Source organism: Trachymyrmex septentrionalis, unplaced genomic scaffold (assembly GCF_001594115.1).
Source record: "Trachymyrmex septentrionalis isolate Tsep2-gDNA-1 unplaced genomic scaffold, Tsep1.0 scaffold151, whole genome shotgun sequence".
Taxonomy (NCBI): domain Eukaryota; kingdom Metazoa; phylum Arthropoda; class Insecta; order Hymenoptera; family Formicidae; genus Trachymyrmex; species Trachymyrmex septentrionalis.
Window position 1 is genome coordinate 85836 of NW_017304665.1, and position 20086 is coordinate 105921.

Genomic DNA, 20086 nt, shown 5'->3' on the forward strand with positions numbered 1-20086 from the left:
ACGGACTTTTCAAACGACCCTCGTATACATAGCTTTCCTATTTCAATTTGATGATTTTAACGTCGAATCGACATTGATTCAATGTCGATTCCATTTTCATTTCTTACTGGGAAGAAACAAAAGACATGCCGTATATTAATAGCATTTAATATATATCAGACATCACATGGTACTTAAAAATCAAAGAGACATGTAAATTAATTTTTTTGTACTATATTGATACTATTGTCACGTTTTGAGCAATCAAAGTGAAGTTATATAACCCATTCGGAATTTTGTGTTGCTTTATCATTAATATCTTAATAACGGGTTAGTAAATCAATATGAATTTTTTTTTAGAAACGGTGCTCAGTATGTTATTTACTTACAAAGTTTCAGAATATTGACAATATTCTTTTTTATAATTTTGTTGATATAATATAAATAGAAATATGCTTATTTAGTGGAAATAAATCGCTGAAAATCTCTAAAATCTATATCAATTAACCCATTTCTGTATGAATTATACTAGAGTCAACTAATATAAATTTCGGCATATTTTCAGCGATTTCAGCGATTTATTTCCACTATAGATACTCCACACAAGAACTCATGCAAAATTAAATTTTAACTTTAACTTGTGATGATAACTTGTGAACTAGACAGAAAATTGACTTCTGGTTTTATATACGTCTTTAGATAATAAATAGAATCAATTTATTAAATTTTCGAGCTATTTTCAATGTTAGAATGTTCCCTGACGAAAATAAAAATCAGAGCATAAGTCGAATGTAATAGGAGAATAACAGAAGCGTAAACGAAACTTCTAGAAGGTAAAAATTGGAACAATGAAATGCAAAAGAAGCATTTATGCTTCCTTTACATTTTGATGTTTCAATTTTCGTCTCCTAAAAGTTTCGTGTACATTTTTATTACTTTCCCATTACATCTAATTTACACTTCAATTTTTATTTTTATCAGAGTTAGCGCCAGTACTTCATATATTTCAAAGTTATTATGACCTTGAGTGATCTCCAACAGATTTTAACCGTCGTTCGTTATTTATTGAAAAGTTATTAACAATCAAATTTCGTATTCATATTGCTTTACGTGGAAAGTCGAATAACTCTAGGTAGGGGAGAGAAACGACGAGAGGAGTCTGACTTCCCACGCAAATCGAGTTCCACCCCACATCTTCCCTGCCTAGAGACGTTCACTTTCCCACGCAAAGCGAGATCCACATCACCATCTTTGCTGCCTAGGGACGTACGATTTTCCACGCAAAGCTCCATCTCATTTCCCTCTTTCTCAAGAGAGGTATGATTTTCCACACGAAGAGAGGTCCATCCCACCTCCCCCCTGCCTGGGGGCGTAACGACTTTTCATATAGACGGATCTTACTTCGTATGGAAAGTCTTTACGTAAGTAAGAAAGAGTGAGAGATAGTTCTAAATATTGTATGTATGTGATAGAAATAAGATGATATTTTTTAAATCCTTTTTATTAATAACTTTTTAACAAATAATGAACGATGGCTAAAACCTGTTAAAGGTTACTCGAGGTTATGACTTTGACAACATATGTCAAGATCATTGTCATCGAAGAAGCCTTTCTTAAAGTAAATATTTACCGAAGTTATATACCTATATCTTCTGTTTAATCTTTCCTCTGTGTACAAATATTTTAAGAAGCATTTCTAAAAAAACTTTGGAAATTTTCTATTCGGTAACTTTTTATTTGCATTTTTATTAGTCTCAGGTGTTAACCTTACTTCTGTACACAGAGAGAAAGTTAAAGTCGGTCAACTGTAAACACAAATGTTAGAACTATTGTATATGAAATACATTACAAAATAAATAGACATACACTACAAAATAAATTTAATTAGGAAGTGTGTTAAATTTGTAACATATTGTTAAATTGAATAGGCGTTTCTGTGGTGTCATGTCGCATTGTGAGCAATTTCTCATATTTGGAGATCAGCAACTGACAAACCTGACTAGATACGCACTGTGATAAGTGACCGTATATAATTCATGCAACCGTATATAATACATGCAACCGTATATGTGACGGTTCACTTCCTATTTTGCCATAGCAAAAATTATCAGATAATAAATAATTAATTTCGCAGAATTGTGTTACCAACGTTAAAAGAACTCCTGGTTTATTCAAGCTATCCATCCCGTCATCAACCGGCAGAAATGAATTCAAAAGTAAAGTAAGTTCAGTAGGAAGCAATACGCAACACTCTAATCGAGATTTCCTTTGCAAAAACTTCCGAAATGTCCGGCAACTTTAATTGCTTCGTAGATTTTGTTGTTGATCAAGATGGACGAGGAGAAAACGAGAGCGCAATGGGGAAATATATTGGAATTTCTCACGTCCTGCGTAGCGTTCTCGGTCGGACTCGGGAACGTCTGACGATTTCCATACACGGCCTACAAGAATGGCAGCGGAGCCTTCCTAATTCCCTACATATTAGTGCTCTTTATAATCGACAAATCTTTCTATTACATGAAGATGGTTCTCGAACAGTTTACTAGCAAATCTGGTCGCCTGTGTTTTAAGATACTTTCAGTGAGGACCAAGGCCTCAATTTTATAGAAAAGATGCCAAAAATTGTCACTTAAAACGCATAAATTTAGAATAGCATACATTCAGATAGTTAAATAAATTTTATCTCCGTTCAAATAATTACATGTTTGGTATATAAATTCACATAAAAATTATTTAAAAACATTAAAGATCTAGTTTCGATCGATATAGGTTTCTACTTTATCGATTGTGTTCTTATATGTATTGTACAATCTAAAATAAGATTCTTTTTTGTAATAAATTCTGTCCTTATCACAAATCTTCAGATAGATAACTTCATAAGCAAAAAAATATTCATAGTTAAAATTCTCATAAACTTCATTAAAATAAAAAAATTTGTTTAAAACAAGTTAAAAGAAAAATGGCTACAAGCCAAAAATTTTACCTATAAAATTGATAGATAAGTAAAAAAATTGTTTAATAAATTAATTATGAAATTTAATAACATGCCAGCTAATAACAACAAACGTTTCGATCACGATTAGATCATAATATAATATATATATTATTATCAGGTTTACAAAATATGTCTAAACGGTCAAAAACATAACATAAAGTCGATAGAAAATTGAAAATATAATATACTTCGCATTGAATAACTATATAATTGTTGGTATCAATAAATTAAGAAATCTTCGTCATGTTAGTTAAAATGAACAGTAGTAACATATGTACATAAAATACATACATTAGAATTTGTCAGAAAAATAAAAACTTATACTATGGTCGATGGCAAATGAAAATATATTTCGCAATGTCAAGACATCTAACAGTTGGTATTAATAATTAAAGAATCTTCGTCTTGCTAGTAAAATTGTACAGTAAAAGAAGAGCGTCGGTGTATGATTATATATTAATGTCCAGAAAGAAATATAATGCATTACAGCTATAAATATAATAATGTAAGATTATAAGAATGACAGAAAGATATAATCTGATGAGACAATACAATATTGATATAAATAAAAGTTAAAAATGTACAATGTAAATCTATCTATTCAATTAAAATAATTAAATAATCGTTAAATTAAAATAAAAAAAATACCTTTGATAATTGTAGTTGAACATTTGTTAAGATTAAGATCAGTAGAAATTATTCCTCTTATTTTATTTTTGCACTAAAAATTTTTTTTTACGTAAAAATGAAAATAAGATAATGAAAATACAACCTCCAATAGCTTTGATTTTGGCAAATAATATCCAAGACATGATCCTGAATAACATTCAAGAGGATTTAATTATCGGTCGGACATCTTGGATAATGCTATTGCCGGCGATATTGTAACCGCCAAGCATCATAACTCGAAAAATACTTAATAAAAATAACTTTATTATAATATTTTTAAAAACTCTCAATATCGGTTATTAGATTCTGGAATTAAAAGTAAAGTATTCCATTTTAAAAAACGACGTGACCTTGACCTGACTTTGGCGACGCCACCCAAAGTCAAACTGACAAAGATCAGTAAATAGATCTTTTTAAACCCTACAACTTTTATCTGAACAATTTTTCTCAATAATGCTGTGTTTTTGAGATAAAAATTTGTAACGCTTTATTTTGAACCTAATATATTAATATATTACGTATTACAATTAAGGATATGGGCAGAATAAAGGCACAATTCTACTTAAGCTTTTTTTCTGAAGATTAATTTTTTTATATAATATTGATTGTAATAGAGAAGTATTGTAACTTCTTAAAGACATAAATTTATTAATTGATACTATATTCATTTGTGTATAATAAAAAAATAAATTATTTTCATTTTTATTAAAATACAGATTTTGTAATTAGGCCTTTATTTCGCCCATCCTCTCAATTGATATTACTTCATTACAAATTGCAACTTTAAAGTTTATAATATTCGTCTTCTGCTCCTGTTTCTTATAATTCATACATACTTATTATTATTTGTGCATATATAAATAATAATATGTATACATAATACATATGCACACATTGAGTTTATATAAATAATTTTAATTAATATCATAGATAAATAAATAATATCATATAGATAAATAAAACAATCGATGAATTTAATTACAATCGATTAATTTATTGATCATTTAGGCATCGGCTACGGTGTAGTGATATCAATATTCTTTGGGATCATCTATTATTGCGCTCTTACAGCATTGACGCTCTACTATAATATATAGCCAGCTGTCAGTGCTTCCGTGGTTCTATTGTTAGGAGGAATGGGCTGGACACGACACGTGTTTCAATAGCTCATCGACCGACGAGCAAGCGAAAAACGGAAGCAGAAGTTCCGCCGACCCCTATTTTAGATGCATTAATTTTTCTTTTGCTTTTTACGATGTCATCAGAAGGCTTCTGGTACTATTCTTCTGTTTAAATGTGACGTTATTATTGCATCCGTTTGCGTACTTACTATTGTCATACGATATCAATCATAAATTATTAAGAGCCTTTTGTAGTTACTATATCACTTGTACCATATACAAGTATGTGAAACCTCAAACCTGTTGTTCCGCGACGAGATTCAAAATAAAAATGTGCATATCTCTTGAAGTTATGCAATAATAACAATAATCTACTAAATTGCACGTATAATGTATTAAATCGCTGGCATTATCTAACTTTCACTTTTTATCTTTATTATAGAATATTTTCTTTTATGTTACTAAAAGTTTCTCTTATTAAGTTTCTCTTTTTACTTTTTTTTTGTATTATTCTTAAGTCTATTTATCTACGCGATAAACATTCAAAAATATTTATCGTAGATATCCGTGAAATCCATAAATTATTATATGTACAAAATTTACGACGTGGTATAAACTAGAAATCGCATATAAACATGATTTACAGCAGTCAAAAGAGTGAATCTTTACCTTTAATTTGCTTTTTTATTGAGTGCTGTACGATTTTTTTTACTGCTATTTTTCTTCCTAACTTGAGCCTCAAATAATGTAAGGAAAGTTAACTTGGCCCCGATTACAGCCTAGAAAGAATTTCTACAAGGATAGAATTAATCGCTTTGGCACTAGATCTAATTTTCACAGAATTTAGAATTCAAATACAAACGTTACAAACTATGTGTAAGCTGTATCATTGTTACCGTCATCTACAACATCACTGTTTTTAATGGACTGATTGTGAGTCAAGTTTTCAAGTATCCTATAATCAAGAACGGATTGAAATTTATTAAAACAGATTCAGATTTTTAAATACGTATTTGCGAACGTTAAAATGAATCCTTTTCAATCCAGACACATTTTTATTTATTTATATAAGAATTGCATGAAGCACATTTCTATACTTTTCAATGGAACGCCCCGCCGATGACCTTGACCTCGATATATGTTGTCAAAGTTATGGCCCTGAATTGACCTCCGACAGGTTTCAAGTAGCGGTTGTCCTTCGTTAAACATTTATTAACAAAAAAAGTTCAACTATATAACACGAGAATTTTCTGCTTTAAAATATGTTTGCTATTTGTGCACTGTAAGGGGGTCAGAATCGAAGGTTGACAACATACGTCAAGGTTAAGATCATAGGCGGGGTATTCCTTAATCTAAATAATTACCTAATATCTTTTTCTGTGCATTGTGAATACTGTTCAACTCAAAATTTTTAATAGAAAATGCAGTTTTTCAATCCAATTGCATCTCCAAATCTAGTTGAATCTAATTGAATTCAATTGAATTTAAAGAAAGGTTTTCGCTATTTAAAATACGCATTCGGACAAAATTTCAATCCATTTTAAAGCATTCTCGTGCATTTACTAGGTGCATTTTTAGGGTTTAGGCTATCACGTCACTTCTAATATAAAAACTATTACAAATATTAAGTAAATATATCATTAAAATAAATACGAGAAGCAGAGACAAGTGTATACAATATAAATGATGTAGATTCACAAAGTAAATTCACAATTAATGTAAAAACCGATTAACTTACTCATGACAAATACAAAAAAATGATCAAAATCACAAAATTTGATATATTTTCTTTGCAACGATCTTTTATATATATACATAGATTAGCTAATCAAAAAGGCATGTTCTGTGTGAACTGTAGCTTCTATGATCTAATAATTGCGCTGTAATATTCAATACGTACTTATCTGAATCTATAATAAGTGTTTTAAGCCGTAAGACATTGACCAATTACAATTGAATGCGAGGAGAATAATCGATTATAATTCGTCATTTTTTATGGCTTAAGGCTTAAAACATCTTTTGTAGATCCAGGTTAAAGCTCGATCTATATAAAACACAAAACGCACGTTGATTGACGCAACAAGCTTGCGACCTGTGACTCGCATTATACGTCTTCTATATGAGGCTTTAGGCGGTTTTATTCTGTTCGAAATTTTCATAAATTTAAAATATGAATTCTTAAAAATTTTATAAGATATTACAAGAATTTTTTTAATCAGACTTAATAAAAATTTTTTAAATAATTTTTTATATAATTTTTTAGAATTTCTGTACACATAGAAACTTTCAGAAGTTTTGTATAATTCTATAATTTTAGAAAATTTCTCAGATTTTTTATAGAAATTGAAATATTTTTCAAAAATATTGAGAAAAATCTTTTTTAGAATTCTATATAGTAAATATACCGGTAGGACGAGTCCGCCTCGATGACTTTAATCTTGACATACATTATCAAGATCATCACTCAGAGTGACCTTTAGGCGGTTTAATCATCGTTTATTATTCGTTAAAAAGTTTTAACAAAAAAAAAGTTTTGCTATTGTATATAAAATCTTCTGCTTTAAAATAAATTTTCTACTTTAAAAACAAAAATTTTTTTTGACAACATTACCTACTTTCTTATATAATTTTTGTTTTTAAGCAAAAAATTTATGATTTAGTAATGACTTTTTATTCGAAGTGAAATTCACTTCTCTCGCTATCTCTAGGGGACTAATGATTTTTTTATGCGGATAGTTCTTGTTTTGCGTGAATAGTCGAACGCTCCTAAGTAAGAGAAAGGTTGAATGGATCTTGCTTCGCATAAAAAGTCCTATACACAATATAAGATAGTTTTTAATATTATATTATATATATATATATATATATAATATATATATAATAGTAATTAATATTATATGACAGAAATAAGACGATATTTTTTAAACTTTTTTGTTAATAACTTTTTAAGAAATAACGAGCCATAGCTGAAACCTGTTGGATGTCACTCAGGACCTTGACAACATATATCAAGATCAAGGTCGTTAGAACAGGCTCTTTCTCTGGCATATTTATCTTCTTTATATATGTAAATTTTGAAATATTCTAAGATTTCTCGTTCCATAATTTCTAAACAAAATCTATAAAAAAGAGTTTAAGATATTTTCTCCAGAAATTTTCATATACTTAAAATATAAAATATTCATAAAAATATGAAATATTATTATTACGTCCGGCCGTCCGTATTTTTGTAAAATTGACTTTTAGTAGCTGTATAGGGCTGGTTCTAATCCATGGGGCTAGAAGGGAGCACGGGGCGCGGGGGGTTCTCGTAGACGCGGGCGGAGGAAGGCGCGGTAAAGGGGGAAGGCGCGGGAAGTCCTGGTGGCATCATTGTAATAAGACTCAGGTCGGTTGATTACATAAACAATATGTTTCTTTTTTTTTTCATCCGCCGCTGCCGTCGCCGCCGCTACTGCTGCGGGCCCCGCGTCCACCTAAAAAATGCGTAGATAACAAGGGCTCACACATTAGAGAAAGATAGAGCGTACACGACGATTTACATGACACAATTATTATCCGGCATGTGCCAGATTAAAGGATGGAAGAAATGAATCCTTTATTATGGCGCATTTTTTTCAATACGGTTTTTTATTCCGCGTCGAGGTATAGAATGGATGGATGGAGAATAAAATAAAGTACATATATAAAATAATGTGTACGAAAATTTTTTATTCGCCTCTTATTAGATCATGTTTTTTCTCATATTTTATTACTTTTTTTTTCGCGATCGACAGCGTTCGAATGCAATCGACGGCTCGAACATCACTAGCTATGGCTTATATTTTGATGGCATTGATGACGTTGATGATGATGATGAACATGTTAGCGATTTTGATGATGTCGATGAGGAACATGTTGGCGATTTTGATGCTTTTTCACCTGGACATTCCTAATATCTCGCTTTTTCCCTCGATGGTAGTGGACTTGGCGGACTTGGTGACAAGGAACGGTACCCCTTGCGCTCGATCGATTTTCGATGAATATATTCTTTTACACGATCCATATCTTATTTTCTCGTAATCGAAATTTACGATGAAAGAAAAAAAGTTATATACATTGTTTATATACACTATCAGATCGATGATACATCGCGACGCGTTAAGAGAAACGCCGATATTCGGCTGCTAAGCAAAACATAACTCTTCTACAGTAAAATGAAAGTGATACTCCAGTGAAAAGTATGAAAACACACTGCATTCCCACAATCCTTAAATTTCTTCGAAGAAGTGTCGATTTTTTTCTGAGAAGAGATAGCGAGAGGGATCGATGACATGTAGCGACGCGTTAAGAGAAGCGTTGATGCTGTTTATATACACTAGAATCACTCGCGATGCTGCCTTACCTACTTCTAAATAAAGTATGACAATAGGCAAAGGGACAAAGAAGTCACAAATGAAATATATAATGAGTTATAAGCGCTCAGTTCCACAATTAGTTCCACAGTGCCCTGGAAGACGAACGAATCGGTCGCAATAAGAATAAAGGAAAAAGTATGGATGACGCTTGTGCAGACATTCAGGACATGGATGGTATGAATACAGACAAGTTATTTGAAGCAATGGAAGTAGAATTTGAGGATATAATGGACCAAGAGTCTAACGAAAAAGTACAATCTAACGATACTGAATGTCTTATTGGGTTGAACGATGGCAATACGCAGAGAAATTTGTGCAGCCTTCGGAAATTCATGAGTTGAACGATCTTACTAAGCACTGCATAATCTGCTGTTATTATACAACGTATGGTGAGACCACAGCTTTATGTACACCATGTATGATTTATTTGCGAAACATTGGTGATAAAGGAATGTATCTCGTTAGGAAGCACAAAGAATGTTCTTTCTATAAACTAGACAGCAGGTGGTCGTGCTCGGAATGTGGAGAGCCAGTGTACATTGTATTCCCATGCAGCATGTGTCCACTCTGTACACATTGAAAAACTATTAAGTGCTCCGTGGAAGAGTGTGAGGTGATCTAAAGAAAAAAAAACATGGAAAATCACGAGTGAGTGGAACGCGAATTGTTGGAGCAGTGCAGCCAGATCGCTACTCTGGTGGAATGTTTCGCGTAGCTGCAACGATGCGACGAGTGCATCGAGCGGCTCGAAGAACTTTGCCGTGCCAAGCGTCCGCGCCTCGCCGTTGGACACAGACAATCCGTGGTGGCAAAGATCGCGCAACTCGCGGGTGCAAAGACACGATTAGAGCGACGTTTCGTGCACGTTGATGGCAGGTACGCGAGTCGCGACGAAAGATCTCTCGTCTGGCGAGAGATCGACGCCGCGTTCGAAAACCGTATATTGACGGTGCTGTGGTCAACATCGATTACATCGAGCCGCGGCGGTTTTTGGAAGACGCGAGAGAAATAGTGCTCGAACGTGTGCGAGACGCCGTAGAAAAACACGGTAGTGCAAAAGTGAACACTGCGTTCAACAGCGAGTTTAACAAACAACGAACATGACATTAAGAGTATAAACACTAAGAACCGCGAGATATACCGATACATCGATTTGCGCGAGTGGTACGAGCAGCATATCATCGAGCCCACGTTGACATCACTCGAAGAGTTCCAGGAACGCGACAGCGGGTGGGCATTGTCGCAAATCCTCAATTTGATAGTGAATGTGAACAAACTAAATCCCATGCTCGCAGGATGTTACTTTGAAGTGCTGCGGGAAATAGCGACAAAACGAGCGGTGATCAATATTAGAACGACGGACAATGCGTGCTTCGCGCGGTCGGTGGTTGCCGCTCTGTAATCGGCTGAAAAGTATACGGAGCGAGAGTCATCGTATTCGCATTATACGACGGTGCTGAATCTCGCGTGTATCGAATTTCCGATAACGTTCAAAGACATTCCGAAATTCGAACGGTTGAACGCGGTCAATGTATACGGTATCGAGAATAAACAAGTCCTTCCTCTGCGGCTCACCAGTGACAAGAAGGACAAACATGTCAATCTCCTGTACATGCAAGATCCACGCGAAAACGATCGGTCACTTTGCGTGGATAAAAAATCTGTCGCGTCTCGTGAGCTCGCAATTAAGCAAAAAAGAGCATCATAACTAGGCCAGGGAAATGCGCGGGTTGACGAATTCAATTAGCTAGGCTACTCTTCTTGCCGCCGTCTTGCTACAGTGCCCGAGAAATCATATTTTTCTGCGACAGCTTCTTTGCGTCGTCTTTGATACACGTGTTGATGAATGGAAGATTTCTCGGGTGTCTTTTGGATACGAAATAGAAATAAATAAAGAAAATGAGAAACGATACACGGTGCGTAACTTTCTTCCTACAATCTTTCTTTCCTTCTCCAGCAGATATAAAATGATTAACTCGAATCTTTAAAATTCTTCTTAAATCTTGCTACTTATTAAATATAATTCACTAAAATTAATCTAATAACTTCACTTGCTCAGTTTGGGTGTGTAAAATGTCAGTTATGGCAATTTCCTTTATCTTTACCATTTTTCTATTGCCATAAATTAATTAATAAGTTATCTATTTTCTAAAATTGTGTTAATTCTAATTTGTTAGTTAAGGTTTCGAGTATGGGTTGCCGTTTTTTGATTTGCCGCTCAGTCTGAGACTCGCCTTTGACTGATTGTACCTCCTTTATCCAAAGAAATATTCAATCAATCTTTTCCTTCCTCCTCGTTTCGTCTATTCCGTAACGCGTCGTATCGCGTCGTTCTGATCATTATTTCTTATATTCTTATCCAGTACGGACGTAACATTATGATAATTTTTTTCGTCAAAGTAAAAATGGGTCTACGTATTAGTCGTACTGGAAAGTTCGAAGCATATCAAATCTAAATGCATACTGAGTTTATTAGAAAATCAGCAGAAAACTTGCAGGGATTGCACAATCGTGATAAGTCTGGATCTTTGCACCAGCTTGATGGCGGGAACGACTATCTTTGAAATTTTGGACAATCTTGCTTACAAGATCGGCAATAATAATATTGGCAGCGTTTTACGTGCAGAGACAGGCCTGGTCTTCGTATCTTATCTGGAAGCCTTGGCAAAATTTATAGTCATATCACAATTTTTCGCCATACTCTTCTTCCTAATGCTCTTTGCGTTGGGCATAGGCACTATCATTGCCTTCTGCAATGTAATCATCAGCGTCATCAAGGACTAATTTCTGCAACTTAATTAGTGGAAGATCGCCGCTGGCGTTGCGATTTTTTATTTCTCGATCAGTATTGTTTATTGCACGTCCATAAGTTTTGTGAAATGAATTAATTTTCTTTAACTAACAAAAAACCACTTATGCTAACATACATCAATATTATAAGTTTTTTATTTTTATTTGATAACGTACCTTTTAAAATTCTTGCTGCTTTATAAATAAATGTAACAATTGAATTAGATACAAAGTCGCTAATGCTGGCGGAGCTTACACCTCAGCCAATGACTTCAGGCCAATCAGCTTGACGTCGTTCTTGCTAAAGACGATAGAAAAGTTGATCGATGCATTCGGAATAAGGTGTTGGTACAGAATCCCTTGCATTTCAACCAGCATGCATATCGAACGGGCTACTCTTGAGAGACGGCCTTATATTTAGTCGTCGCAATTATTGAAGAGGAGATACAATAAGGTTTCGTAGTGGGGCCTTTTTTTGGATGTAGAGGGGATATTTAACAACATCAAGTAGTCTGCTCTGAGGCGGCGCTCTAGAAAGATGGGTTTTCCGTAAGATAGAGTCCTCTCTCAATTCCTCTAGTGCTGATAAACTACTGAAGGAACTCAATGATAAGAGCGTTAAATCAATTGAGTATGCCGATGACTTGACAATTTTTGTCCGAGAAGCCTTTCTTGAAACGCTTCTTGAGCTCATGCAAGGGCCATTGGAGATTATTCAGTAGAGGTGGCCGTAGAGTTCAGGACCGGCCTATCGGTTAACCCGATGAAGACAAGTCTAGTCATTTTCACTCACAGGTATTAAATAGATCTTTGCACTGTCTTAAACAGGATCAGTTGATGATCTGCCCCTGAAGAATCGACATAAATATCTTGGAGTTACCCTGGATAAAAGGCTAACCAGCATCTAGATCTAACATACAAGAAAATCTGCATCTACTTTTGGGTGTGTAGAAGGACCTTTGGGCAAACGTGGAGTCTACGGCCGGAGAGAATTTACTCTACATTGCAGTGCTCCGTCCTAGGCTGCTTTATGTGGCAGTAGTCTGGTGGTCTAGGATGCAGAAGGTTGCGGCCAAGGCAGCGTTGGAACAAATCAGGGCACTCAATCCTTAAAGGAGAATTCTGAGAGCCATGAAAACGTCGTTGGTCATAGGTTGCTGTTTGGTATTGAACCACTTCACCTTACGGTGGTTGCGGCTGCGGCTGCAACTGCCTATTATCTGAAGTGCGAGAACAAATGGAGAGTCGGTGCTGTACATACTCGAAAGACTGTACAAAGCTGTACTGCCGAAAGAGGTCCTATCGGGGATCGTGTTCGACATGGGACAGGACAGGATGCCAATCAAACGTGACCTGAATAGATCCTTCAAGATCTATTTTCCTAATTGCAAAAAATGAAAAAAGCACGAAGTGCTCATTATCAAGAATAGGGACATCTGGTATACGCATGACTCCAGGACTGATCGGACGCTATCGGTGTTTACAGATGCCGAAAGGGAATCGAGGAGGTTATCCCTTGGGGAACTTGCCACGGTATTCTAATCGGAAGTGGTGACGATCTTAAACTGTGTTTTGATGCTGAATGCCTCGGGGAGATGTATAGGCGCATCAGGGTCTGCTCCGACAGCCATGCGGCTATAGCGGCGCTAGAGTCTCAAACCTTTAATTCTCAGTTTTTCTGGGAATGCAGATGCCCTGGACCGCCTGACGGCAAATAACAACAATGCTATGGTATGGGTTCCGGGACACTCTCAAGTCAAGGACAATGAGATTGCTGACCAGTTAGCTGAATCGGCTACCAGCCGGCCCTAGATGCCTAGCAGTGTCTGCAGGGCTAAGATCAGGAGTTGGCTATGGGACGACCATATAAACTTGGCAAGAAGTAAACAAGATCAAATGCAGGCAGGCGAGGGCTTTAATGAATGAGGCATCCGGCGAGAACATGGCCAACTGTATTAAAATCTTGAGTAATATGGAGACCAGGTTGGCGGTGCAAATCTACACGGAACATGGCTTTATATGCACAACTACATGCATAAACTGGAATTGTGCGACATTTCCAGGCGCAGGAAATGTGGTTATGATACGGAAACCAGTTTCCATATTTTAGGCCAGTGTCCAGTCTATGTTGGACTAAGGCGACAGCTTTTAGGTTCGGAATTGCTGGAACCCGATCAGATAAGACAGCTACCGGTGAAGGACCTCCTCTACTTTTGGAAAAGAACGGGCCTCGAATAATCGGAAGCTCTCTGTTTCAGAGAAGACACAATCTGGACTAGGTCTAAATGTCGTTGGTGGATCTTCATTAGAGGACTGCCTCCCGAGCTATTATTATTATTATTATTATTATTATCCGATCTTAGAGACTTAAGATCAATTAAGGTAATCATTTTTTTTCTCTTAGTTACTTTTGTCTGAAATTTTTTTATCTTAAACTTAAGGATTTTGAGATATTCCAGTGATTAAATTGATTAAAACGGGTCATCTTTGGATTCAATTGTTTATACATTTACTTTATAAAGCGACAAGATATACTTTAAAAGATACTTTATTAAATAAAAACTTACAGTAGTAGAGTCATAAGTTTCTTGTGAATAAAAGAATCAATTATTCTATTAATAATAATGAAATTAAACATAATAAAACTAATAAATGTGTAATAGTAATACTAATAGTGAAACTAATAAATGTGAATAATAATTTTTTTCCTTTGTAAAGAAAGAAACGATTTTTATGATTAACGCTTCTATTATTAAGAAATATAATAAAGTTACTTTAAAATAGTACAAATTAAGTAATAAAATAACATCTACTTTATTGATAGGCCACTACATTCTTAACTTGATAGATTTGGTGGGATCTTCATTATCGTGTTTTTAGTTTTCTTCGAAATGATCGCCATTTCTTGAATATACGGTAATAATCTAATATATTTTATTTTTGCGTGAAATTATTGGGGAGGGTATAACTCATCGATTTTCCAAACGTCGATAATTTCATGGATGATGTCGAGTTCATGATAAGACGACAACCATTCTTTTACTGGAGATTCTGTTAGTATTATTTGACTTCCTTGTTCCTGTTCATCATCTTGATTTATTTCCTCGATCGATATGACACCGTTTATGTATAACGACAAATACTATCTAATCTCCGCATATTGTATTAATTTTTATTCTTATAATCATTAAAATAATAATAAAATTGCAAAATTAGAATAAAATATTAGGCTTAACTTTTGTATATTACTCAAGCCCGATTTCAATAAAATTTTACAGGAATATAGTACTAATTAATTGTAGTCAAATTCATAAATGCGAAGCTGCGGAAATGTTTAGTTTTCGAAATATTAAAATTTTATTTGAATGATTTAATTCCGTTTTTAAAGATTTTAACATGAAGAAATAATTAGAATTAAAAATTATTTTGTTGACTAAATAATTTTATACAGTTTTAATATAATGACGAAGTGACTTTTATCCCATCTCCCTCTTGCCAAGGGGCGCACAACTTTCCACGCAAAGCGAGTTTCACCCCATCTCCTCTCTGTTAAGGGGCGCACGACTTTCCATGCGAAGCGATTTTATTCTACCTTCCCCCTGCCAAGAGGCGTGCGACTTTCCACGTAAAGCGACTTTCACCCTATCTCTCTCCTGCCAAGAGGCACAACACTTTCCATGCGTAAACTTTCATCCCATCTTCCCGCTACCAAGAGGCGTGCAACTTTTCACACGAAGCGACTTTCACCTCACCTCCTGCCAAGGGGCGCGCGACTATCCACGCGAAGTAACTTTCACCCTATCTCCCCTTCTGCCAAGAGCTCCTTTAATAAATAATTACCATTATTTTTCTTTTTGTTGCCCTACAAGCACTCTACTGACCTTGACGCTCATTTAATTATAATATTACGTTTCCTCTCTTTCCTTTTTTTTCCGTCATTTTCTTTAACATTCCTACCTCGTTCACACTTAAACTTCCCATAGAAGTTTGACTACCCCAAGACCTTGTTCAAAATTTCATCTTCTTTCATTCCCAGAAATATAAATTAAAAGTTATGAGACACCTTGTATATAATATAAAAATTAAAAACTTAATTATAGTTAAAAAACAATTTCATAGAACAATTTTGCAAAATATCTTTTTAATTTTGTAGCTACGGATTAGACGCTTTTGACTTTAGGAATTCTTTCATTTCTCTTAGGCATAATTATTGTTGGATTTTGGAATAAAGACAAGACGTACTCGAATGTAATATATTTTATTTAAATACAATTCTAGCATACAAATCTATGCATCGTCAAAAATTGTGACTAATTACTTTTTATTTTTAAATGTTCAAGCCGAGCGCCGATTGGAGTCCTAAAGAAATACGATGATTGGACGGACTTTAAACATTCGAAGAAGATATCGCGAATATGCGCGAAGAAATCGAAAATTATAGCAGTGCTATTTGACAAAGATTAAAATAATATAAAAGTTATAATTATTGTTCGTTCGTTATTCGGCTTGTTTATGTTGCAATCATCGATAGCAATTAGTAAAAGGATAATATTGGCAGCTCTTTGTCACATATCATGTTATACACAGCGCAACATTACGTAACGATTTATGGGAACTAGCAAGAAGTAAAGCACACAATAATTTTTTAACTGCTGTTAAATACATAACTGCATAATACATGTGGATTAATAATATAAAACAATTAGTATAATGGAATATTTAATTTTAAAAAATTATAATTGAGCCACATCTTATTCTTCTCAATTATTTGTAAGATTAAATAATAAAAGAACAAAGTAGCTTTCTATAAATCCACATACAGTTAAAGAATTAAAGAACAAATAATTTTTTTATATTTGTTAACTTATATCGTCGTTTTGTTTCGTGGATCCCGCCGCAGAAACAACTGTAAAAATTCGAAGAACTTTATAGTATTTTAAATCCGTATAAAATTACTCTATATTGGTTTCATGTTTAAAAGAATGTAAAGTATTTGCTTCCAGATTGGTTGGATTCTCTTCTTCCGATCTCTCGCTCTCTCCTCCTTAAAGATCTTCCAGTTCTTACGTTGCTGCACCTCCCGTGGACCCCATCCATTCACAGGTGCAAAAGCTCTTTTTAACATCTTAAACAGCAACGAATCATCTAATTTTTAAATCTTTTTCATAAAATTTTTCACGTGCTTGTAACGCGTTTTGTAACGTGATTTTCTTTTTGAGATAATATATCTGTATAACCTGTAATAACATATACCTGCATAAACGGCAATTTTCGATTCTTTAACATCGCAATCAGCATCCATAACGGTATTTGAACAACACCGATGCTAAGTATTGTCCATCCAATGGCATGCGCGTATCCCGGCAACAATGTTCCACCGTAGGTCAAAGACGATAAGGTGGTTATGGTATAAATGAAGATTGTTATCAATATAAACGGTGTCACTATAAACCAGCATATCCTCCAATAGACGCTTGGCTTTCGGTCCAGCATAAATTCCAAGTCCTCCAAAAAGTTCTCTAAACCTGAATTGAGCAATAATAAATAGAAGCATAAATAAAATTAACAAGTAAACCTACCCAAGTGTTAACATTCTGATTTTGATAAGCTTTGAGTATATTTTGATTTAAGTTAAAGTAAGAGACACGTTTTTTTTTATACGTGTATATATCTATACGGTTGTTAAAGGGATAAAACATTCTCTTGAAAAAAATCGGTTTTTATATTTTTGTGCTAATATCGTGGGAACAATAAAATATATTTTTAAAAATGTCAAATAAAAGATTTATGGTTTTTAATGTATTTTAAGTATAACAGTTCACCTTGATTATTCAAAAATGTCTTTTTTTCGAAATCTCTCTACTTCCTCAATTTTTGAAAATTTCAAAATTTGTCCTATAGCAAAACTTATAGCATATTTAATGATAAATACAACCATATAATGTTATATTGTGAAGATGCATTTGTCAGAAATAAGCTAGATATACCTTTATATCGCTATTCGCGCGACTCATCCATATCCGCTGCATGGCGCCTATTGCTGTTTGTTTTTTTTTTAAGTTTTTTTTTAAACAGGGTGTTTGATATATAACGATAAAACTCTAGAGTATCGCACATGGGTAGAGCGGACTAAACTGAGTCGAAAAGTTCTTTACCATTGTACAATTTTTGCAATAGTTAACAAAATATTAATTACCAAAAATTGTTAAATAATGATTTTCAATAATTTTTTACTCAAGTACTACAAATTTTACAAAAAAACAGCAAGTGACAAAAATTGTTAATTTTTTTTTTATAGAGTTCTTTTCTCTTACCAATTTTTTCAGAATTTTTTTAGTACCGCATTTTCTCATGTTGGTAAAAATGGTTACTAACACACACACACACACACACACACACACACAGAGTGTCCCATAAGTTACCTAATCGCTTCTGCGTAGATAGAGCGGACTAAACTGAATCGAAAAGTCTTTTACCATTTTGCAATTTTAGCAATGGTTAACGAGATTTTACTAAAAGTCGCTAAATACCGTTCTTCATAATTTTTTACTCAAATACTATCAACAGAATTTATAGAAAATTTGCAAGAGACAAAAATCTCTCATTAACTTTCTTCTCATAAAACTAAGAATTTTTTCAGAATTTTTTATCAACTTTTTAGTGCAACTTTTAACTGCATTTTCTTATTTTTATCACTATAAGAAAATACGATATTAAAAAATTCTGAAAAAATTCTCAGAACTTTATAAAAAGAAAATAAACAATTTTTGTCTCTTGCTGTTTTTCTGTATAGTTGATAATATTTAAGTAAAAAATTCTTGAAAACTAATATTCGGTAATTTTTAGTAATTGATATCTTATTAACTACTGCGAAAATTGTAAAATGGTAAAGGACTTTTCGACTCAGTTTAATCCGCTCTACCTCTGTGAGAGTTTTCTTATCAAACATTCTATATAAATATAGTCTGAAAAATGCGTTTTCGCAATATAACTTTATCATAATTGTATTTATTATCAAATATGCTATAAATTTTGGTATAAGAAATCATTTTGGTATAAGAAATCATTTTGGTATAAGAAATTTTTAAATATTAAAGAAATAATGAGATTTTGAAAAAACTGTTATTTTTTTTTTAATTTGAGTAAATTGTATGTTATAAAGTGCATTAAAAACCATAAAATCTTCATTTAAAACTTTTTTTTATATCTTTTACGAAGATATTAGTACAAAAATATAAAAACCAATTTTTTTCAAGAGAATGTTTCACTCACAAACTTCTGTAACTAGGCTGCTGACTCAATGTGATAGAAAGAGATAAATCTAATTCTACGCTGTCCCTGTTTCAGTTCACATATGCGTATGCAATCTATCTATGAGTATCGCGAGAATTTATGTGAAAGCACTACGTCATTACCCATATTCCATGTAATTATACATATAAGAGTGAGTGGATACAAATATAGCGCTGCCCAACACTGTCTTCAAACATGGACGTAAAGTCGGCAGTCTGTTTATATAAATCTGTGGTTTCACATCCTTAACGGTCGTATGGGCACATATAAAAAAATACGTGTCTCTTTGATCTAGATTATACAATAACATACTTAAAGCTTATCAAAATCGGAGTGTAACACTTAGATAGGTTTACTTGTAAAATATGTGATACAATTTTTTTATCTTACCGTAAATTCTTTTTAAAAATAATTCTTACCATAAAACCATACCACTCCAGTCATCTCAAATGACGCCAGGATGAAAACGACGAATGACGTACCGTAATAGTCTACTAAAGTTAATATAAACTGCCCGCCCTGTAAAATTCTCTCATTGCTAAGACTGTATACATACACGCACGATGGATATTAAGATTAGTTCTCTTTAATTGAGTAGCATAATTTTATGCTAACCGGTGTTACGTAGACTGTGCCGATTGAAAAACCAAGCAAACAGGTTGGAACTACGATTTGCCACGTTTTTAAGATTGGAAACTGCTCGTTTATCACTGTGATGATGCCCGTGGTCATTCCTACCGCGCTGCCGACACCAAGGACAAACATCATAAAAAAAAAAAGCACGGCGAATAACTGCAAAAATTATTTTTATATTTTAATTAATATTAAATAACATTTCAAAT

The 20086-nt window shown here is 33.7% G+C and overlaps 1 protein-coding gene and 1 pseudogene across 1 annotated transcript in view; one reads left to right on the forward strand and one right to left on the reverse strand.

Moving 5' to 3' along the window:
- The first annotated feature begins 2310 nt into the window (after positions 1-2310).
- LOC108745850 lies at positions 2311-16711 on the forward strand (annotated as a pseudogene).
- A 101-nt stretch (positions 16712-16812) lies between these two features.
- Positions 16813-20086, reverse strand: part of LOC108745851 (sodium-dependent nutrient amino acid transporter 1-like) — a 31085-nt gene continuing 27811 nt past the window's right edge. The window contains exons 6-9 of the mRNA XM_018482247.1: positions 19860-20036; positions 19664-19763; positions 17205-17476; positions 16813-17076 (exon numbers count right to left, since the gene is read on the reverse strand). Of these exons, the coding sequence (XP_018337749.1) occupies positions 16909-17076; positions 17205-17476; positions 19664-19763; positions 19860-20036 (717 nt within the window). The 3' untranslated portion in view covers positions 16813-16908. The remainder of the gene's footprint in view (positions 17077-17204; positions 17477-19663; positions 19764-19859; positions 20037-20086) is intronic.